The sequence below is a fragment of the Choloepus didactylus genome, chromosome 8 (genome assembly GCF_015220235.1).
Source record: "Choloepus didactylus isolate mChoDid1 chromosome 8, mChoDid1.pri, whole genome shotgun sequence".
Taxonomy (NCBI): domain Eukaryota; kingdom Metazoa; phylum Chordata; class Mammalia; order Pilosa; family Megalonychidae; genus Choloepus; species Choloepus didactylus.
This window is the reverse complement of record NC_051314.1, coordinates 83,864,390-83,884,794: the sequence shown is the minus strand read 5'-3', so window position 1 is coordinate 83,884,794 and position 20,405 is coordinate 83,864,390. Positions and strand designations below refer to the sequence as shown.

Here is a 20,405-nt window from a genome sequence, read left to right as displayed (position 1 = left end):
TATTTGACTATGTTGCCCAAGTGTAGCTTCCTTGTAGGCTGAGAATTATTTTTCTTCCTAATAATGTAGACTCATCTCCAGTCTGATAGGGATGTTGCATATAAAGCAAAATACCCCTTTCCTTCTCTCGTGGGCAGTAGGTTGGTTGGATTTTTAGCCAGCCTTTCTCTTCTTTTAAACCCAAATCAAATTTAATGCATTGCTTATGACATTTTAACCTTCTTCAGTTGTTAAATAATTTGCCTTTGGTCATTTCTTGGAAAAGTTGGAGGCTTTTTGTTTGTCTGTTTGTTTTGTTTTGTGGGTGTGTGGAATTATTTAGACAGTAATCCTCCGCTCAACTCTGCACTTTGTTGCCAACTTGAGACCCAGGGAGAAGTCCTAAAAGTCGTGGAGAGTCTGTGGAGGGAGAGAGAGCCTGGTCACTGCCTAACTGCTTCTCTTTAATGCACATTAATCTGGCCACTAGCTCAGGGATTAACCATTTTAGAAGGCACATTCCTCTCATCCTCAATTACTTTCTTCTGTAATCCTGAAGGATGTGTTCCCCAGAAATTAAAAAAAAAAAAAATCTCCCAAGGAATAAAATCAGAATAGACAAAACGGACACTTTCCAAGTTTTCAAGGGTCGGGTGCAGCTGCAAATAGAAGAAAGAGAATTTCAATTTCTAGCAAGCAGTTGGAAGGCCCTTCAAGCCCAGAGGCCCCTGAAGGGAGGGAGGCGGTTTCCACGGCAACCAGGACCTGGAGCGGTTGGTTCCCTCGGCTGCCTCAGCCTCCTCCTCCTGGTAGCCCAGGGTACCGCCGGACGGCGTCCTCTTGTGCTCCGCGCCCTGATTGGCCGCACCGGTCGCGCGTTGATTGGCTGCAGCGGATGCCTCGCGGACCGGTGGCTATGGAGGTGGCGGTGGTTGATGGTTGACCGTTGGCTCCAGGGTAGGGGTCGCCGCTCGGGCGATCGGCTCAGACCGGGCTTGGGTGAGCGTATTGCTGACGCTCGGCCGTGAGCCCGCGGGCAACACCTAGCTCGGCTCGGCGATGCCAGCCGGGAGTAACGAGCCGGGCGGCGTCCTCAGCTATCAGGTAGGGCCCCGCCTCCCGCCACTCCCCGGGGTTCAGCCTCCTCATCCTCTGCCCACCCTCCTTCTTTCAGCCCCCAAGCCCGGGCTCCTCAGGCCTCTCCCTGAGGCGAGGGGAAGCCAGCCCGGGACACCAGGGGGCGCTCCGGGCGGTCGGAGATCGGCCAGGGGCCGCAGGAGGGTGACCTTGGGCCAAACGGATCCCCTGGAGCCGGCGGATTACTGCCGCATCCCCTGCGCCGCCCGGGAGCCCTGACGGCTGTCTGGTGGTGACCTCTCTTCTCCTCTGATCCTCTCAGTCAGGAGAGGCCGGGTTTTGGCCTCGCGTTGTCCTGCAGGGACGTGGGAGAAAGGATAGCTAAGGACCCTGCTCTTGTGGGGCAGGTCTCCTCTTTGTGTTTTTATTTCTGGGGGCTTCCGGTTCCTTAGTGGTTCGGAGGAAGAGGTGGAAAGACTGTGCAGGCTAGAACCAAACCCGTTCATTTGGCCCGGCTTTGTGACTCCCTTCCTCCACCCCACTGCACAGGCATCTGACAAGTTCTGGGTAGGGTCGCAGAAACGGACTGGGGAAATGTCCAGGGGTCAGGAACAGGTGTTTATTTAGGGAAATGAGAAAACTAGGTTTAAGTAACGGATAACTGAACTGCCGGGGTGGCTAATGTAAGGAAAAGCATTGGACTTGGTGTCAGGGTTTGTAGGTTCAATTCTTCCTCTGGCTCAGCACAGCCTTTGTGACCTTGAGTAAGTCACTTGCTTCTTTCAACTTCATTTCCCCCATCTATTAAAATGGGAATAGTAATATCTGCTTTGCTTACCTCACAGGGTTGTTTGGAGGATCAAATGAGGTGCATTTGTGAAAGGGCATTGTGAAAAATGTTTTTCGTGTGACTACCAGTAAGTGTGTGGTAGCTCACTGAACTCTCATTCCCCCTTTCCTGTGCAATCAGGTGGTATATCTACTGTCTGAAAAGGGGTTGAAGAGGGTCAAGTCTGAAGTGGAGGGCTGTGAAGAGGATGAGGGACCTTCTCAGGTCTTGGAAACAGGTGCCAAATTGATGAATGGTTTCTGGGAGGGGGCAGGGCAAACTGAGCTTGTAGCAAAATGGACATCAGACATGGACTCCTTTTCTTCCTGGTAATAGTTTGCTGTTACCTCTTGGCTCACTCAGTCATAAAAGGAACCATATCTAAGATTTTGGAAAATCTTGCCTTATGTAATTCTTCCATATTTACTGTGGAACTAGTAAGTGTATTCACTCTCTTGGGATACAATGGTTTGCAAAAAAAGGCAATGTTCTTGCCCTTCTGGAGCTTACCATCTAGCGGGGGGGGGGTGCCCATTTTTTAAAAAATGCAATTTTATTGAGATATATTCACATAACATACAATCAGGTATACCCATTTTTAATCACACAATTAAATGTATTATTATAAACTCTGATAAGTGCTTTGAGAAAAAGATAGGCAATGTATGTAACAATGGTTCCAGCTTTGGTTCTACATCACAGAAGGTTTTGCTAAAGTAGAAAATTTGGGCAAAGATCTAAAGAATGAATAAGTGTCATTTGAGGGCAGAGGGAGATCAAAGAGCCTTGGAGGCAGAGACGAAAGCATATAGTAATGTCCTGTGACAGAAGGGGGACAGTCTGGTTAGAAGACCTGAAAGAAGGCCATTGTGACTGGAGCCACAGGGAGTAGTGAGAGTAGTGGTATGAGAAGCACTCTGGAGCCATAACATGTAGGGCTGTTGTAGCCTATGCTGAGGAAGTTGGTATTTAGCTGAGGAACAAGGGGAAGCCACTGAAGGGGTTTGAGTAGGGAGGAGAAGGAAGGAGGGAGAGAGAAAGAGAAAGATTATGATCAGTTTTTCCCACTGAAAGATTTCTCTAGCTGCAGTAGGGAGAACAGGCTGGAGAGAGGCGAATGAATTTGAGGAGACTGTGTCCGTAACATCCACAATGTGTGCAGATTGTATTACTGAGGGTCTTAATAGCCCCTTAGGCTTTGATTGGTGCTCTGATAATTCCTGAGTGCTTCTGGAGTAGGAGAGAAAATAATTGTCTCCTTTATATCTAGTTTGTGAAACTTTCATGGGTGGTAGAGTGAGGAGAGGAAAAGGAACCAAATGGTAACAGTAGATCCTCATAAAGGCTGGAGTTAGGTGATGGGAAAATACAAACTTGAGATGTAGAGGAGGAAAAGAGAATGAGGGTAGAGGGAGAAAAGGAAATGGGGATGACTTGAGGGAGACATAGTCAACCTATTGAAAATGACCAATTAAGCCTCCTATGTGCTCAGCTAGGCTGGATGGAGGGGAGATGGATCTTGAATAGTGAATAGATTGTTTAACTTGGTGTAAAGAAAGAGAGATTCCAGACATCATATCTAAAAATCATAACTCTGTGCTGTTTTCTCTAGTTAGGACTATTGTCCTAGCCTCCTAACTATTCCCTGTGTTTGTTCCCTTGCTCCTTTACATTTCACTTTCCTCATAGCAGCTAGGGGGAGCTTTTAAAAGCAGAAATCACATGTTATATCCATCTTGAAACCCTTTGGTGGCTTTCCATTGCATTTAAGAATAAAATCCAAAACTCCTTATCATGGCCTATCAAGCGTTTACATGATCAGGTTCTTGCCCCCTTCCCCGATTGTCTCCTTCTCTCTCTCACTATGCACCACTACATTGCTCCTTTCTGTTTCTTTGATGTGGCAAACTCCTTTATACCTCAGTGCTTTTGTTTTTTTGTTTCCTCTATCTAGGAAACTTTTCCAACCAGGCCTTCTCATAGATCAACTCAGTATCATCTCCTCAGGGTGGCTTTCCCTGACCCCCACCCCCAGTTACTCTCATATTATCCTGTTTTCTTTTTCTTTTCTTTTTTTTTTTTTTTTTGTTATCTTTTTTTATTAGAGAAATTGTAGATTTACAGAAAAATCATGAATAAAATGCAGAGGCCCTATATACCACCCTATTATTATCACCTTGCATTAGTGTGGTACAGTTGTTACAATTCACTAAAGAACATTTTTATAATTGTACTATTAACTGTAGTCCATCGTTTACAGTAGGGCTCACTGTGTTGTATAGTCTTATGTTGTGTTTGTTTTTGTAAATTTTTTCTAGTAATACATATATGTTACCTAAAATTTCCCCTTTTGACCACATTCAAATATATAATTCAGTGCTGATAATTACGTTCACAATTTGTGCTACCATCACCTCCATCTATCACCAAACTTAACCATCAACCCAAATAGAAATTCTGTATAATTTAAGCGTTAACTCCCCATTCTCTATCCCCACCCTGGCCCCCAGTGACCTGTATTCTAATTTCTGGCTCTATGAATTTGTTTATTCTAATTATTTTCTGTTTTATTTTCTTAGTAACACATAAAACTTACCTGAAGTGTTCTTGTTTTGATCTTTTATTTAATATCTGCTTGACTATAACCATGATAGAAAATCTTGTCATCTAGCATGGTACCTGGTATAAAATAGGTGCTCAATGAATGAATAAATGAATGATTCTCCCATATCCAAAGCCAAAGTGCTTCTCCTTAAGATAGTCTAGTCATGATTAGTGCAGAGCAATAGATGGCCATTGCTTGATTACAAAAACTCTCCTTTCTATGTTGCTGTGCCTTTGTTCGGGAGTTCCAGCTAGAAAATCTTTCCCGTCCTCTCCACCTAGAAAATTCCCTTTTGGCCTTCAAGGTCCTGCTCCATATCACTTTACCAGAATTGGTCACTCAGTCTTCTGTCACTCCTCCTAGTCCTTACTTGTGGAATGTACATGTTATTCTCATCTGCTAACCTGAGCCCGCCTTCTGTTGTCATTTAGCTAACATGGCAAGTTGAGTGCTTTTAATGTACTAGACACTGTGCTAAGTGCTTTCTAGGCATTGTCTTATGTAAGTCTCTCAACAACCCTGAGAGGTAGGTGCCTTTATTATGCCCATTTTCCAAACGAGGAAACTGAGACTTAGAGAGGAGAAGTAACTTTTGATAAGTGGCAGTTGCCTGTGGCTCTGCCACCACCAAGGCTGCTCTCTTCCAAGGATGTGCCCTTAATCACTCTGCATGGCCACAGCCTGTCTTTGACACGTAGATCAGTGCTTGACTCTGAGTGAGCACTTAATAAGTGTTTGGAAAGATACGTGTGGCAAGGTGTACAAAGGATGTATTGATGTGAGGAGAGACTGGAATGAAGGAGGCCAGCTAGGAGCCTCCTTTGAGTAACAGGATAAGTTAATGAAGGCCTGTGTCATTTTAATTTTGCTGAAATCTCCAGATGGTAATTGAAATTTTAAGTTGATGAGCTCCTAGAGGGGGTAGTAATGGAGGAGGAAGATCAGAAAACTTTAGGGAAAGGCCATAGTTTGGACTGGAACTGGAGACATCTTGCAGCTTCACAGCTTTCTCCTGATCAGCACTTTCGGAACTGAGCAGAAGGCGGTGCTGGAGGAGAAGGCTGGAGCAGCTGGACCCTCCACGCAGAGGAACTGAGGAGCTGTGGAGGAGTTCAGGGAGTGTGGAGGTGGCGGAGGGGGAGGAAGTGAATTTTGGAAGTTACCAAAGCTTTTGTGCAGATTAGGCCTGCTCAGATGGAAAATTATGTAGAAATCTTTACAATAACCAACCCTGGTAAAAAGGTGATAATTGGGAAATCTGGCCGATGTGAAGAGAATTCACACTATATGTCTTAATGGCAGACCTGGGAAAACTCCAAGACAAGAGTTCTGGAAAGAGACCTGAATTCCAGTGCCCAGTGACTCTGGCACCCCTTGGAGCTCAATAAATATTTGCTGAGTGAATGAATGAATGAATGGCTCACTCTGTACAGAATGGGTCAGCTTTCCTGATAGTCCTGGTCAGTTTATGGTAAGCAGCCAGTAAATATTTGCTGAGTGTTACTGAACAAAGTATCAACCTCTCACCGCATTGTACTGTACAATTCATATTCCTCCGCCCTCTCCCGGCACACTCTTAGGTGCTCTTTCCGCACATAGGAATTGGGGAACCTGTGGACATTCTTCTTTAACTGGCTTTACCAACTCTGCTGGGGAGCTTCAGTAGGAGAGGTGTGGGCTGACCTGCCAGGCAGCAACTGAGGCAGGCTGGAGGAGCATTCAGGCTGTACGTTTACTTCCTTCAAAATGTGTAGATAATTGTCTGAGTTCATGGTTTGCTTTGGCAGGTTGACACGACTCTCAGTGGTCAAGCCTGCCACTATAGGAATCAGGACACAGAAAAGTTAACTGTGTTTATTCTAAATCTGCTGCTAGGTAACAGCAACAAACCTTAGGTAATGGAGAGGTTGGTTGTTTCCCATAAGTAGTAAGAAATTTACTCTGGCCTTGGTAGTTAGGAAGCCAGGATGTATTTATTAGTTTTCTAGTGCTGCTGTGACAAATCATCACAAACTTAGTGGCTTAAAACAACAAAAATTTACTTTACCTCAAGTTCAGAAATCCAACACAGGTTTCACTGGGCTAAAATCAAGGTGTTGGTGGGGCTGTGCTCCTTTCAGGAGGCTCAAGGAGGAAATCAGTTTCCTTGCCTTTTCTAGTTTCTAGAGGCTGACCACATTCCTTGGCTCATAGTCCGCTTTCTCCATCTTCAAAGCCAGCAATATAGCATCTCTCAGATCCTGCTTCCGTCTTCTCATCTCTTTCTCTCTACTCTTTTGCACCCTCTTCCACTTTTAAGGATCTTAGTGATTACATTGAGCCCACCTGGATAATCCAGGATACTCTCCCTATTTTAAGGATGGCTGATTAACAACCTTACTTACACTTGCGATCTTAATTGTCCTTTGCCATGTAAGGTAACATGGGTTACCTTTCACAGGTCCTAGGGATTAGGAGCTGCACATCTTTAGGGGATCATCAATCTGCCTACCACAACACACTAACTAGAAATCTATACAGAACAGGTATGACTCCGATAAAAGAATCGCTGAGAAACTGGAGCCATTTTGGAATTTTAGGCCCGTGGGTATTCAGGAGCTCATAGCCTCCAAGGACAGGAGGTTTGGAAAAGCTGCATGAGTCCTTTTGAAACCTTTTCTTGTTGTTACAGGGTATCTGCATTCAGTGAGGAAGTCAAATTGAGGGCATTAGACTGTTGGGGATCTGTGGGTCAGGTTCAGTGATGGGGTCCAAAATTCAGAGGCTATGCTGGATAAGGAGGAATGTGGAAGTGAATAAGGAGATAGAAAACTGTTGTCTAGTAGCTGTTTGGATTCCAAGATTCTGGAGCACTAAGGACTCAAGAAGGTAATAATGTGAATCTTGAGCTATTCTCACTGTGGACATTAACCCATGATTAATTGGCTTGAGCTCTCTAAATGTCCAGGATCCTTGCTTTTGGCAATATTAGGATGTAATATTAATAAGAAGCCCAGATGGACTTGAGTTGGAGTTCTGCCTTAGCTTTTATGATATCTTAGCCTCAATTTAGGGTTAAGTGAGAGAATGTATGTAAAGCACCTAGTCCAGTGCTAGGGTCCAGAATGTAGTAAGTGCTCAATAAATATTTGTTATTAATACTAATTATATCAACTCAGTTTGCTGATTAGAAACTCTGGGAGCCATCTCTATATTTGTTGATTTTTTTTTTTTAATCATCATTTTATTGAGATATATTCACATACCACGCAGTCATACAAAACAAATTGTACTTTCGATTGTTTACAGTACCATTACATAGTTGTACATTCATCACCTAAATCAATCCCTGACACCTTCATTAGCACACACACAAAAATAACAAGAATAATAATTAGAGTGAAAAAGAGCAATTGAAGTAAAAAAGAACACTGGGTACCTTTGTCTGTTTGTTTCCTTCCCCTACTTTTCTACACATCCATCCATAAACTAGACAAAGTGGAGTTTGGTCCTTATGGCATTCCCAATCCCACTGTCACCCCTCATAAGCTACATTTTTATACAACTGTCTTTGAGATTCATGGGTTCTGGGTTGTAGTTTAATAGTTTCAGGTATCCACCACCAGCTACCCCAATTCTTTAGAACCTAAAAAAGGTTGTCTAAAGTGTGCGTAAGAGTGCCCACCAGAGTGATCTCTTGGCTCGTTTTGGAATCTCTCTGCCACTGAAGCTTATTTCATTTCCTTTCACATCCCCCTTTTGGTCAAGAAGATGTTCTCCATCCCACGATGCCGGGTCTACATTCCTCCCCGGGAGTCATATTCCACGTTGCCAGGGAGATTCACTTCCCTGGGTGTCTGATCCCACGTTGGGGGGAGGGCAGTGATTTCACCTTTCAAGTTGGCTTAGCCAGAGAGAGAGGGTCACATCTGAGCAACAAAGAGGCATTCAGGAGGAGACTCTTAGGCACAAATACAGGGAGGCCTAGCCTCTCCTTTGCAGCAACCGTCTTCCCAAGGGTAAAACTTATGGTAGAGGGCTCAACCCATCAAACCACCAGTCCCCTATGTCTGTGGTCATGTTAGCAACCATGGAGGTGGGGTAGGCGAATACCCCTGCATTCTCCACAGGCTCCTCAAGGGGGCACTACATCTTTTTTTTTTTTTTTCCTTGTTTGTCTTTTTTCTTTTTTTTTTTTTTTTTTTAACTTTCCCTTATTTTTTCAAATCAACTGTATGAAAAAAAAAGTTAAAAAGAAAACAAAAATAAAAAAAAATTTCAAAGAGACCATAGCAAGGGAGTAAGAAAAAGACAACTAACCTAAGATAACTGCTTAACTTCCAACATGTTCCTACTTTACCCCAAGAAAGTTACATAATATAGCAACATTTCAGTGAACTTGTTCCTACTACATCCGTCAGAAATTAACAGACCATAGTCATTTCTGGGCATCCCCAGAACGTTAAATAGCTTATCTGTTCTTCTTGGATTATTGTTCCCCCTTCCTTAATTGCTCTCTACTGCTAGTTCCCCTACATTCTACATTATAAACCATTTGTTTTACATTTTTCAAAGTTCACATTAGTGGTAGCATATAATATTTCTCTTTTTGTGCCTGGCTTATTTCGCTCAGCATTATGTCTTCAAGGTTCATCCATGTTGTCATATGTTTCACCAGATCGTTCCTTCTTACTGCCGCGTAGTATTCCATCGTGTGTATATACCACATTTTATTTATCCACTCATCTGTTGAAGGACATTTGGGTTGTTTCCATCTCTTGGCAATTATGAATAATGCTGCTATGAACATTGGCGTGCAGATATCTGTTCGTGTCACTGCTTTCCGATCTTCCGGGTATATACCGAGAAGTGCAATCGCTGGATCGAATGGTAGCTCTATATCTAGTTTTCTAAGGAACTGCCAGACTGACTTCCAGAGTGGCTGAACCATTATACAGTCCCACCAACAATGAATAAGAGTTCCAATTTCTCCACATCCCCTCCAGCATTTGTAGTTTCCTGTTTGTTTAATGGCAGCCATTCTAACCGGTGTTAGATGGTATCTCATTGTGGTCTTAATTTGCATCTCTCTAATAGCTAGTGAAGCTGAACATTTTTTCATGTGTTTCTTGGCCATTTGTATTTCCTCTTCAGAGAACTGTCTTTTCATATCTTTTGCCCATTTTATAATTGGGCTGTCTGTACTATTGTCATTGAGTTGTAGGATTTCTTTGTATATGCAAGATATCAGTCTTTTGTCAGATACATGGTTTCCAAAAATTTTTTCCCATTGAGTTGGCTGCCTCTTTACCTTTTTGAGAAATTCCTTTGAGGTGCAGAAACTTCTAAGCTTGAGGAGTTCCCATTTATCTATTTTCTCTTTTGTTGCTTGTGCTTTGGGTGTAAAGTCTAGGAAGTGGCCTCCTAATACAAGGTCTTGAAGATGTTTCCCTACATTATCTTCTAGGAGTTTTATGGTACTTTCTTTTATATTGAGATCTTTGGTCCATTTTGAGTTAATTTTTGTGTAGGGGGTGAGGTAGGGGTCCTCTTTCATTCTTTTGGATATGGATATCCAACTCTCCCAGCCCCATTTGTTGAAAAGACCATTATGGCTCAGTTCGGTGACTTTGGGGGCCTTATCAAAGATCAGTCGGCCATAGATCTGAGGGTCTATCTCTGAATTCTCAATTCGATTCCATTGATCTATATGTCTATCTTTGTGCCAGTACCATGCTGTTTTGGCAACTGTGGCTTTATAATAAGCTTCAAAGTCAGGGAGTGTAAGTCCTCCCACTTCGTTTTTCTTTTTTAGAGTGTCTTTAGCAATTCGAGGCATCTTCCCTTTCCAAATAAATTTGATAACTAGCTTTTCCAAGTCTGCAAAGTAGGTTGTTGGAATTTTGATTGGGATTGCATTGAATCTGTAGATGAGTTTGGGTAGAATTGACATCTTAATGACATTTAGCCTTCCTATCCATGAACATGGAATATTTTTCCATCTTTTAAGGTCCCCTTCTATTTCTTTTAGTAGAGTTATGTAGTTTTCTTTGTATAGGTCTTTTACATCTTTGGTTAAGTTTATTCCTAGGTACTTGATTTTTTTAGTTGCTATTGAAAATGGTATCTTTTTCTTGAGTGTCTCTTCAGTTTGTTCATTTCTAGCATATAGAAACATTACTGACTTATGTGCATTAATCTTGTATCCCGCTACTTTGCTAAATTTGTTTATTAGCTCTAGTAGCTGTATCGTCGATTTCTCAGGGTTTTCTAGATATAAGATCATATCATCTGCAAACAATGACAGTTTTACTTCTTCTTTTCCAATTTGGATGCCTTTTATTTCTTTGTCTTGCCGGATTGCCCTGGCTAGCACTTCCAGCACAATGTTGAATAACAGTGGTGACAGCGGGCATCCTTGTCTTGTTCCTGATCTTAGAGGGAAGGCTTTCAGTCTCTCACCATTGAGTACTATGCTGGCTGTGGGTTTTTCATATATGCTCTTTATCATGTTGAGGAAGTTTCCTTCAATTCCTACCTTTTGAAGTGTTTTTATCAAAAACGGATGTTGGATTTTGTCAAATGCTTTTTCAGCATCTATTGAGATGATCAATTGATTTTTCCCTTTCGAGTTTTTAATGTGTTGTAATACATTGATTGTTTTTCTGATGTTGAACCATCCTTGCATGCCTGGAATGAACCCCACTTGGTCATGGTGTATGATTTTTTTAATGTGTCTTTGGATTCGATTTGCAAGTATTTTGTTGAGGATTTTTGCATCTATATTCATTAGGGAGATTGGCCGGTAGTTTTCCTTTTTTGTAGCATCTTTGCCTGGTTTTGGTATTAGATTGATGTTAGCTTCATAAAATGAGTTAGGTAGTGTTCCATTTTTTTCAATGTTTTGAAAGAGTTTGAGTAAGATTGGTGTCAGTTCTTTCTGGAAAGTTTGGTAGAATTCTCCTGTGAAGCCATCTGGCCCTGGGCATTTATTTGTGGGAAGATTTTTGATGACTGATTGGATCTCTTTGCTTGTGATGGGTTGGTTGAGGTCTTCTATTTCTTCTCTGGTCAGTCTAGGTTGTTCATATGTTTCCAGGAAATTGTCCATTTCTTCTACATTGTCCAGTTTGTTGCCATACAGTTGTTCATAATATCCTCTTATAATTTTTTTAATTTCTTCAGGATCTGCAGTTATGTCACCTTTTTCATTCATTATTTTGTTTATATGGGTCTTCTCTCTTTTTGATTTTGTCAGTCTAGCTAGGGGCTTGTCAATCTTGTTGATCTTCTCAAAGAACCAACTTTTGGTGATATTTATCCTTTCTATTGTTTTTTTGTTCTCTATGTCATTTATTTCTGCTTTAATCCTTGTTATTTCTTTTCTTGTACTTGGTTTAGGATTGGTTTGCTGTTCATTTTCTAGCCTCTTCAGTTGATCCATTAGTTCTTTGATTTTGGCTCTTTCTTCCTTTTTAATATATGCGTTTAGTGCTATAAATTTCCCCCTTAGCACTGCTTTTGCTGCATCCCATAGGTTTTGGTATGTTGTGTTCTCATTTTCATTCGTCTCTATATATTTAGCAATTTCTCTTGCTATTTCTTCTTTAACCCACTGATTGTTTAGGAGTGTGTTGTTTAACCTCCAGGTATTTGTGAATTTTCTAAGTCTCTGATGGTTATTGACTTCTAATTGTATTCCATTGTGGTCAGAGAATGTGCTTTGAATAATTTCAATCTTTTTAAATTTATTGAGGCTTGTTTTATGTCCCAGCATATGATCTATTCTGGAGAAAGTTCCGTGAGCACTAGAAAAGTATGTGTATCCTGGTGATTTGGGATGTAATGTCCTGTAGATGTCTGTTAAATCTAATTCATTTATCAGATTGTTTAGGTTTTCAATTTCCTTATTGGTCTTCTGTCTGGTTGATCTATCTATAGGAGAGAGTGATGTGTTGAAGTCTCCCACAATTATTGTGGAAACATCAATTGCTTCCTTTAGTTTTGCCAATGTTTCTCTCATGTATTTTGTGGCACCTTGATTGGGTGCATAGACATTTACGATTGTTATTTCTTCTTGCTGAATTGCCCCTTTTATTAGTATGTAGTGGCCTTCTTTGTCTCTCAAAACATCCCTGCATTTGAAGTCTATTTTATCTGAGATTAATATTGCTACACCTGCTTTCTTTTGGCTGTAGCTTGCATGAAATATTTTTTTCCATCCTTTCACTTTCAGTTTCTTTGTGTCCCTGTGTCTAAGATGAGTCTCTTGTATGCAACATATTGATGGTTCATTTTTTTTGATCCATTCTGCGAATCTATATCTTTTAATTGGGGAGTTTAATCCATTTACATTCAACGTTAAAACTGTGAAGGCATTTCTTGAATCGGGCATCTTATCCTTTGGATTATGTTTGCCATATTTTTCCCTCTCTCTATTAATATCCTTTATTGTACCCATACCGAATTTCTTTAGTACTGAACCTTTCTCCAAGTCTCTCTGTCCTGTCTTTGTTTCTCTGTCTGTAGGGCTCCCTTTAGTATCTCCAGTAGGGCAGGTCTCTTGTTAGCAAATTCTCTCAGCATTTCTTTGTCTGTGAAAAATTTAAGCTCTCCCTCAAATTTGAAGGAGAGCTTTGCTGGATAAAGTATTCTTGGCTGGAAATTCCTCTCACTCAGAATTTTAAATATATCGTGCCACTGCCTTCTCGCCTCCATGGTGGCTGCTGAGTAGTCCCTACTTAGTCTTATGCTGTTTCCTTTGTATGTGGTGAATTGCTTTTCTCTTGCTGCTTTCAGAACTTGCTCCTTCTCTTCTGTGTTTGACAGTGTGATCAGTATATGTCTCGGAGTGGGTTTTTTTTGGATTTATTCTATTTGGAGTTCGCTGAGCATTTATGATTTGTGTATTTATGTTGTTTAGAAGATTTGGGAAGTTTTCCCCAACAATTTCTTTGAATACTCTTCCTAGACCTTTACCCTTTTCTTCCCCTTCTGGGACACCAATGAGTCTTATATTCGGACGTTTCATATTATCTATCATATCCCTGAGGTCCATTTCGAGTTTTTCAATTTTTTTCCCCATTCTTTCTTTTATGCTTTCATTTTCCATTCTGTCATCTTCCAGGTCACTGATTCGTTGTTCAACTTCCTCTAGTCTTGTACTATGAGTGTCCAGAATCTTTTTAATTTGGTCAACAGTTTCTTTAATTTCCATAAGATCATCCATTTTTTTATTTAGTCTTGCAATGTCTTCTTTATGCTCTTCTAGGGTCTTCTTGATTTCCTTCATATCCTGTACTATGGTCTCATTGTTCATCTTTAGTTCTTTGAGTAGCTGCTCTAGGTGTGTCTCTTCTGGTCTTTTGATTTGGGTGCTTGGGCTTGGGTTATCCATATCGTCTGGTTTTTTCATATGCTTTATAATTTTCTGTTGTTTTTGGCCTCGTGGCATTTGCTGAACTTGATAGGGTTCTTTTAGGGTTTGTAGACCAGTTGAAGTCCTTATCTCTAATTTATCAGATCTACAGCTTCGTGGAGTACACTTTCTCTAACTGACCAGCAGGTGGCGTCCACGAGCCACCTGTTCTCCACAAGCCAGATCTCCCCCGCTTAGCCTTTTTGGTGAGTGGGGGAGTGAGTCTTGTGGGGCCCAATTGGTGTACCAAGCTTGCGTGTGTAGTTGGTGTTGCCTGCCCTGTATGTGGGGCGTGTTTCTGGGCAGTCGGGGAGGGGGGGTGGCCCTAACAATCAAATCTCCCTGATGATCCTAGAGTTTTAAAGCTACTGCAATAGTCTAATCCTTCAGTTCAGTCCTGCCACAGTTTGTCTCTGCCACTGACCCACAAGTCTTTGGTATTGGCGTATGGCTCCTGAGACTTGCAAGTGGGCCCCTCTTCCAGGCTGTGCACCCCGGGTCCTCTGTTGAGGGATGACTGTGCTATGTCACAGGTGAGTGCCGTCCCCCCAGGGCAGTTCTGGGCTGCTGGGCTGTGTTGGGAGGCTCCCAGTCTGCTCAAATGATGGCTGAATGGGGCTCTGTTAATTCACACTGCTCCCCCTTCCCAGCTCTGGGACATTCAGCTGAGGTTGCAGGGAAGGCTAATGTCCACGCCCAGTTTTGTGGTGTGTGCCTGTTATTTGAAGCACTTCCGTCACACTGGGTTGTCTGGGGCAGCTCTGGGCTATGGGGCTGGCGATGGACAGGAGTGTTTCCTGTCCACCAGGATGGTGGCTGTGAGCGGACACCCCCCTTTTCTTGGGAAGTTGTGTTGTTTAGTGAATTTTCTCAGCCACTGGATTATTGCCTTTTGTCTCAGAGCTCTCTTAGTTCTGCTCTTGACTTGACGTGCCCAAATTTCAATTCTTTGAAGCTTTCTGTATTGAGCTTCTTAGAGTAATTGTTTTAGAAAAAGCAAAAAGGATTTAAAAAAAAAAAAAAAACAAAAAAAAAAACGGCCCTCCTCAGAGATCTAATGGGTTATTGAAATGCTAATAGACAAAGCAACCAGGGCCATTAAGGAAAGGTGCACAGGGCAGAGAGATCAGCCTTGCTTCGGGATTTGCATATGCGCCTCAAGGCCTGATCTCCGCCCTTCCCCTTTCTGTGTTCACCAGAACTTCAAAAATCCTCTGTTTTTATTTTGGAGTTTTTCGTGTTGTTTTTTTTCTATGCCTGTCTCCTCTCTGCTGGGCTGGCTGCTCTCAGAGTCTCTGGTGTCTGGTCTCAGTCTATCTATGGTTGGAGTTTGAATCAGTAGAATGAGTTTCCGATAAGAGCAGCCACTGCAATTCTCCCTTCTCCTTCCTGGAGCTGACAGCCCCTCCTCCCCCGGGACTGAGCCTGGCAGGGAGGGGCGCGGGTCCCCTGGCCGCAAAAACTTACAGATTTCGCTGATCTCAGCAGTTCCACGTTTTCATGAGTGTTGTATGAAGTATGCCCAAAGAGAGATTGCTCTGTGGTGTCCAGTCCACGCAGTTCCTGGCTTTTTACCTACTTTCCTGGAGGAGTAACTAAAACATACAGCTCACCAGTCTGCCATCTTGCCCCGCCTCCACCTTGCATTTTAAAGTTAATATTATGTCTTGGAGCTCATTCCATGGTAGTAATACTATGTAATTTTTAAAATGTCTATAAAATTAAATTAATAAATAAAATGCTTTAAGTAGACATTTGACTATTTCATCTACTTCCCTAAAAATTTGATTATACAAGTTTCCCTCAAGTCTTTTTTTGAATTTGTTCATTGGGAAAATGGATTGCCTTATATTCAGGGTTGCCTTATTTGGGGGCACAGATGTTAAACACAAAATAGTAAATTTAGAACAGTAAGATGGAAATTTGAGCAGGAATCTAGAAAGGATGCTTAGGATTTGGTGTGATGGAGAGTTGGGGAAAGGGCCTGTTAGGTGACTGGGCAGTGCAAGCAGAGGCACGAAGGTGGGAATGTGGATGGTGCCCTTGGGATCAGCAAGCCTGGCTGGAGCTGCAGGTTTGAGAAGGGAAATAAACAATAGGGAAATCATCTAAGATGTTTTTTGAAATAATTCAGTTGAGAGAGACTTGATAAGGTAGATACGATGATATTCATTCATTTAACAGATTTATTGAGCACCTACTATGTGAAAATTCTGTGCAGGGTGTTAGGGATACAATGGTGAGGAAGCAGATATGGTTCTTCTCTCAAGGAACATAAAGAGACATTTCATTACTAGGGAGAAGTACAGTGTGTTGTGGAGACCTCGCTTAGTTTGGGGAATAGTCAGGGGAGGTGTCCAAGGAAGTGCATTTAGACTGAGATCTTTGGGATGATGAGTTAGTATTAGCTAGTGGGGTATGGGAGGTGCTGGGGAGAAGGTGGTTGTTCCAGGCAAGAGGGAGCAATACTTTGGGAGGAAGGTGGGTGCGGTTCTAAAACTGAAAAACACCCAGTATGATTTAAAGGGCTGGAGAGTGTGGAGTAGAGTGGATGAGAGATGAGAGTGAATTCAAGAGAAATTGCAAAGGAGTATTTGATAAGACAAGGGAACTATCTCCCTGAAGGCATATGTTAGGCACTCAGTGAAATGTGGTATGAGTGAATATATAAATTAAAAAGTTCAAATGTTGGCTAAGAAATGACAGTGCAGTTGGTAGGAATAACTAAGTGAGCACAGGAAACCAGTTTGGAAGGAAGGTTGGTTTGGTTTTAGACAGAAGGAGTTCAAAGTGTAGCCTCCCAATGGTTTGTCAAGTCCTGAGCCACACAGTTTCCAGCTGCAGTTGAAATTGTTAGACTCAAGTGAGAGGAGCAAAGGGTAGAGAGCTCTTCCTTGGGAATTATGGTTAGAAAAAGAGGTGAGTCTTAGAATGAGACAGAGGAAAAGTGATCAGAGGAGCAGGGTGGAGAATTTCAAGGATAGAATGGTAAGCAGTCTAAAATGCTGCAGAGAGGTCAAGGAGACTAATTTACACCACATGAGACAGTGTGCTTGACAGCACTTGCAAAATGTCAACACATTATATAGATGTACAGCTGGACTGTGGTAGGGTTAGGGGGTTGGGAGTTGTTGGAAAAGGCACAGGATCGGGCTCAGTCCTAGCTCTGCCTCTTGCCACATTTGTGACCTTGGACAATAATTACCTAGTATTTTCTGAGTCTCAAACTGCTCATTTGTAAAATGAGAGAGAGAATGGCTGCCATATTTGCCTTTCAAAGTTATTGTGAGGTCCCCATTAAATAATATATGTAAACCATGGGGTTTTCCCCCCAAGTGTCTCATAAAAGGCCTGGCATACACAAGATGCTCAAATATGTATTTGAATGAATGAGTGCATATTACTATGCTACTTATTTGTGTTCAAACAGAGACCAGATGAAGAAGCTGTGGTGGATCAGGGTGGGACCAGTACAGTTCTCAACATTCACTATGAGAAAGAAGAGTTGGAAGGTAAGAACAACTGTTCTGTGTGATGTGGGACATTGGTGAGAAGACCCGGTTTGAGTCCTAGCTCTTTCTCCTTAGCTGTAAAAGCTTGGAGAAAAAAAAATCACTTAATTTCTCTTTGCCCAAATTTCCTCATCTGTTAAATGAAAGAAGAGATAATAATATCCATCTTAACTACCTGACAGGATCTGATAGACAGCACATGCTTTTTGAGCACTGTAAAGTCCAATATAAATATTAACAACTGACCTATTCCTTGAGCAAGTGAAGCTAAGTGCTCAGATTCTTGACATATGTAAATAATATAAATATACATATGAAAGAAAATAAAATACAAATAGTTTTTAAAACACAGTCTGGCTACAAACCCCTGTTTAACCGATGCTTTTAAAAATGAGTTTTCACCCCATTCCCAATGTTTGCTCTTCTCATTCTATCTACACCCATTTCTGCCTGGTGTTTTCATCTTAAGAAAAGAGAAAACAAGTACACACCTCGAGCATGTTCTTTACGATTTCAAAACAGAGTCATACCAGTTGTATAAAAATGTAGCTTATGAGGGGTGACAATGGGATTGGGAAAGCCATAAGGACCAAACACCACTTTGTCTAGTTTATGGATGGATGTGTAGAAAAGTAGGGGAAGGAAACAAACAGACAAAGGTACCCAGTGTTCTTTTTTACTTCAATTGCTCTTTTTCACTCTAATTATTATTCTTGTTATTTTTGTGTGTGTGCTAATGAAGGTGTCAGGGATTGATTTAGGTGATGAATGTACAACTATGTAATGGTACTGTAAACAATCGAAAGTACAATTTGTTTTGTATGACTGCGTGGTATGTGAATATATCTCAATAAAATGATGATTAAAAAAAAAAAAATAAATAAATAAATAAATAAAAAAAAAAAAAAAAAAAAAACAGAGTCATACAAAAACCCAAAGGCAGTGGAAAGAAAGGAAGAGCTGTTATTTCTGCTCAATTTAGGTTAGTAGCTTAGTAAGGTTCTTCTTTCCCCTCTGCTTCCCCTCCCCCAACTCCCCGCGTGACAACTACTTGGTGTCCTTCTGTTTTCCTTTTTCCCATGGACATTTTAATAGTTGGACTCACACCTGGACATGGTTTTCTGATTAGTGGTGATACTCTGTTTTATTAAAGGAAGGCTCATGTCCAGGATAGCTTTGCTTTAATGAGAACTTGAGAACCTATTAAAAGGCTTTGTGAAATCTCTGCAGCATCCCCTGCAATGTTGAAAGCTATGATACAGCAACTTTCTGATGACTGAGACAGCGTGTGAAATGTTCTCTCTGTACTGCCTGTTCCCGTGGCATTTTTCTCATCAAAGTTGTACAGCCCCTAGAGAAAACTTGTCCTTTGGATGGGAGAGTGAGATCTATAGAGGCTGACTCAGCCTCTGGGCCTGTAACCATGAGAATTTGTGTGGATGGCTTAGTGAAGGTCAGTGGAGTTCAGGTACATCAAGGTTAAGTTTTCCAAGCTATTTTAATCAGATAGAAGAAGAGCCAAGATGGGTTTCAGAAATTGGGAGAAAATTGGGGAAGGAAAAAAACATGTGAAGTTAACATTTGTTGAACACCTCTTGTGTGTTAGGCATTGGACTAGGCACTTTATATAAGTTGTCTTTTTTTCATCTTTACAGCAACCCAGGAAGGTAGGTATCTGCATCCCAATTTAAATGAGGGGAAACTGCTCAGGGTCATCCAGCCTAATAGCAGGTGAGACCGGAGTGAAAATCCTTCTCTTTCCACTCTAATATGCTACCTTTAAGGAAAAACAGTACCCAGTGCTAACTACCATCATATAAACATTTTTATATATTGCCCCTGCTCGTTCCCCTACCCTGATAATTCTGTGGCTTTCCTACCCTGTCATTGCACCTTGAGGCACTGTTGTTCCCAGTTCAGTTGTCTTCCGATGAGCGCCCACTAGAGCTTTGCCTTCTGCATTATGAGCGCTCTTTTCTACATGGGAGTAGAATAATAAACCTGGATAGGCTCTCTTGGATCCCGAGGTCTGGGTTCTATCCACTGAGGCCAGCTGAGTACAGCAGGAGGAGCAGCTTCTCAGGGAGACATCGTTTGTTCCTTATGTGCTCTCTACTTTGCTGCAAAAGAGCCACCTATGATGATGGCATTACTAGGGGATAGCGTATTATGAAATGATCCTTCATACACACATCTTTTTGAAAACAAGAATCTTATTTGTATGAACCTTTTTTATAAAGTGTTACAGGCAAGTAGAGGACAAATGGTACCCACTCCTCAGGCTTCATGTATTCTAGAGCAGTTCTGGAGATGAAAGGAGGGAGTTTGGATTTGCTATAGTGTTTGTTGTGCTTTGTGGTTCCACCCTGACTCACTCCAAAGGGCAACCCTAGGACATAATGAGGCTGCACTCTGGGTGGGTGTCATCTCTTGAAGGCATCGAATAAAATCAGTACCACTTTGATAGAAAATGGAACTAAATTGTGTTTCGAATCAGTATGCATGTCATTACAAAAGGTTCCATGGTTGGAAATAGATCTCCTGATGTTTCTTTGACTTTCTTCCATTCCTTCTAACCCATATGATAGAAGTCATTCCTTCACCCCGTATTCAGAACTACTTCTGAGAGTAGTCTCCACACATTGTTAGAAACTTTTATAAATGTGGGTCTTTTTGCATAAGTTAATGCTATCAGTATAAGGTGCATTAGACCATAACATGGCTTTTCTTATATATGGGAAGAGTAAAAAAAAGAAAAAAAAACCCCACTTCAGACAGCTTTCCAAAGATAAACCCAAAATGTGCTTCCTCAGACTCTCTCAGTCCCAGAGGAATATGGTAAGTTGCTTTAGTTAGAGGAATGGCTCTTTCCAATTTTTCTGGCAGATCATTATTCCTGATTAATGACTAGATTTATGAATCCTGGAGTAAGTTTAATGCCTTCTGATTTGTTTTAACAGAGGCAAGAGCCATTTGGTCATATTTTTAAGTTAGAAAAAAAAAAAA

General features: G+C 41.6%; 1 protein-coding gene across 1 annotated transcript in view; it reads left to right on the top strand.

The window, feature by feature from the left end:
* Window positions 1-899: 899 nt before the first annotated feature.
* The window catches only part of SLC4A8 (solute carrier family 4 member 8), an 82,298-nt gene continuing 62,792 nt past the window's right edge, over window positions 900-20,405 (top strand). Inside the window, exons 1-2 of the mRNA XM_037845024.1 lie at window positions 900-1,083; window positions 17,318-17,399. Coding sequence (XP_037700952.1) covers window positions 1,039-1,083; window positions 17,318-17,399 — 127 coding nt within the window. The 5' untranslated portion in view covers window positions 900-1,038. The remainder of the gene's footprint in view (window positions 1,084-17,317; window positions 17,400-20,405) is intronic.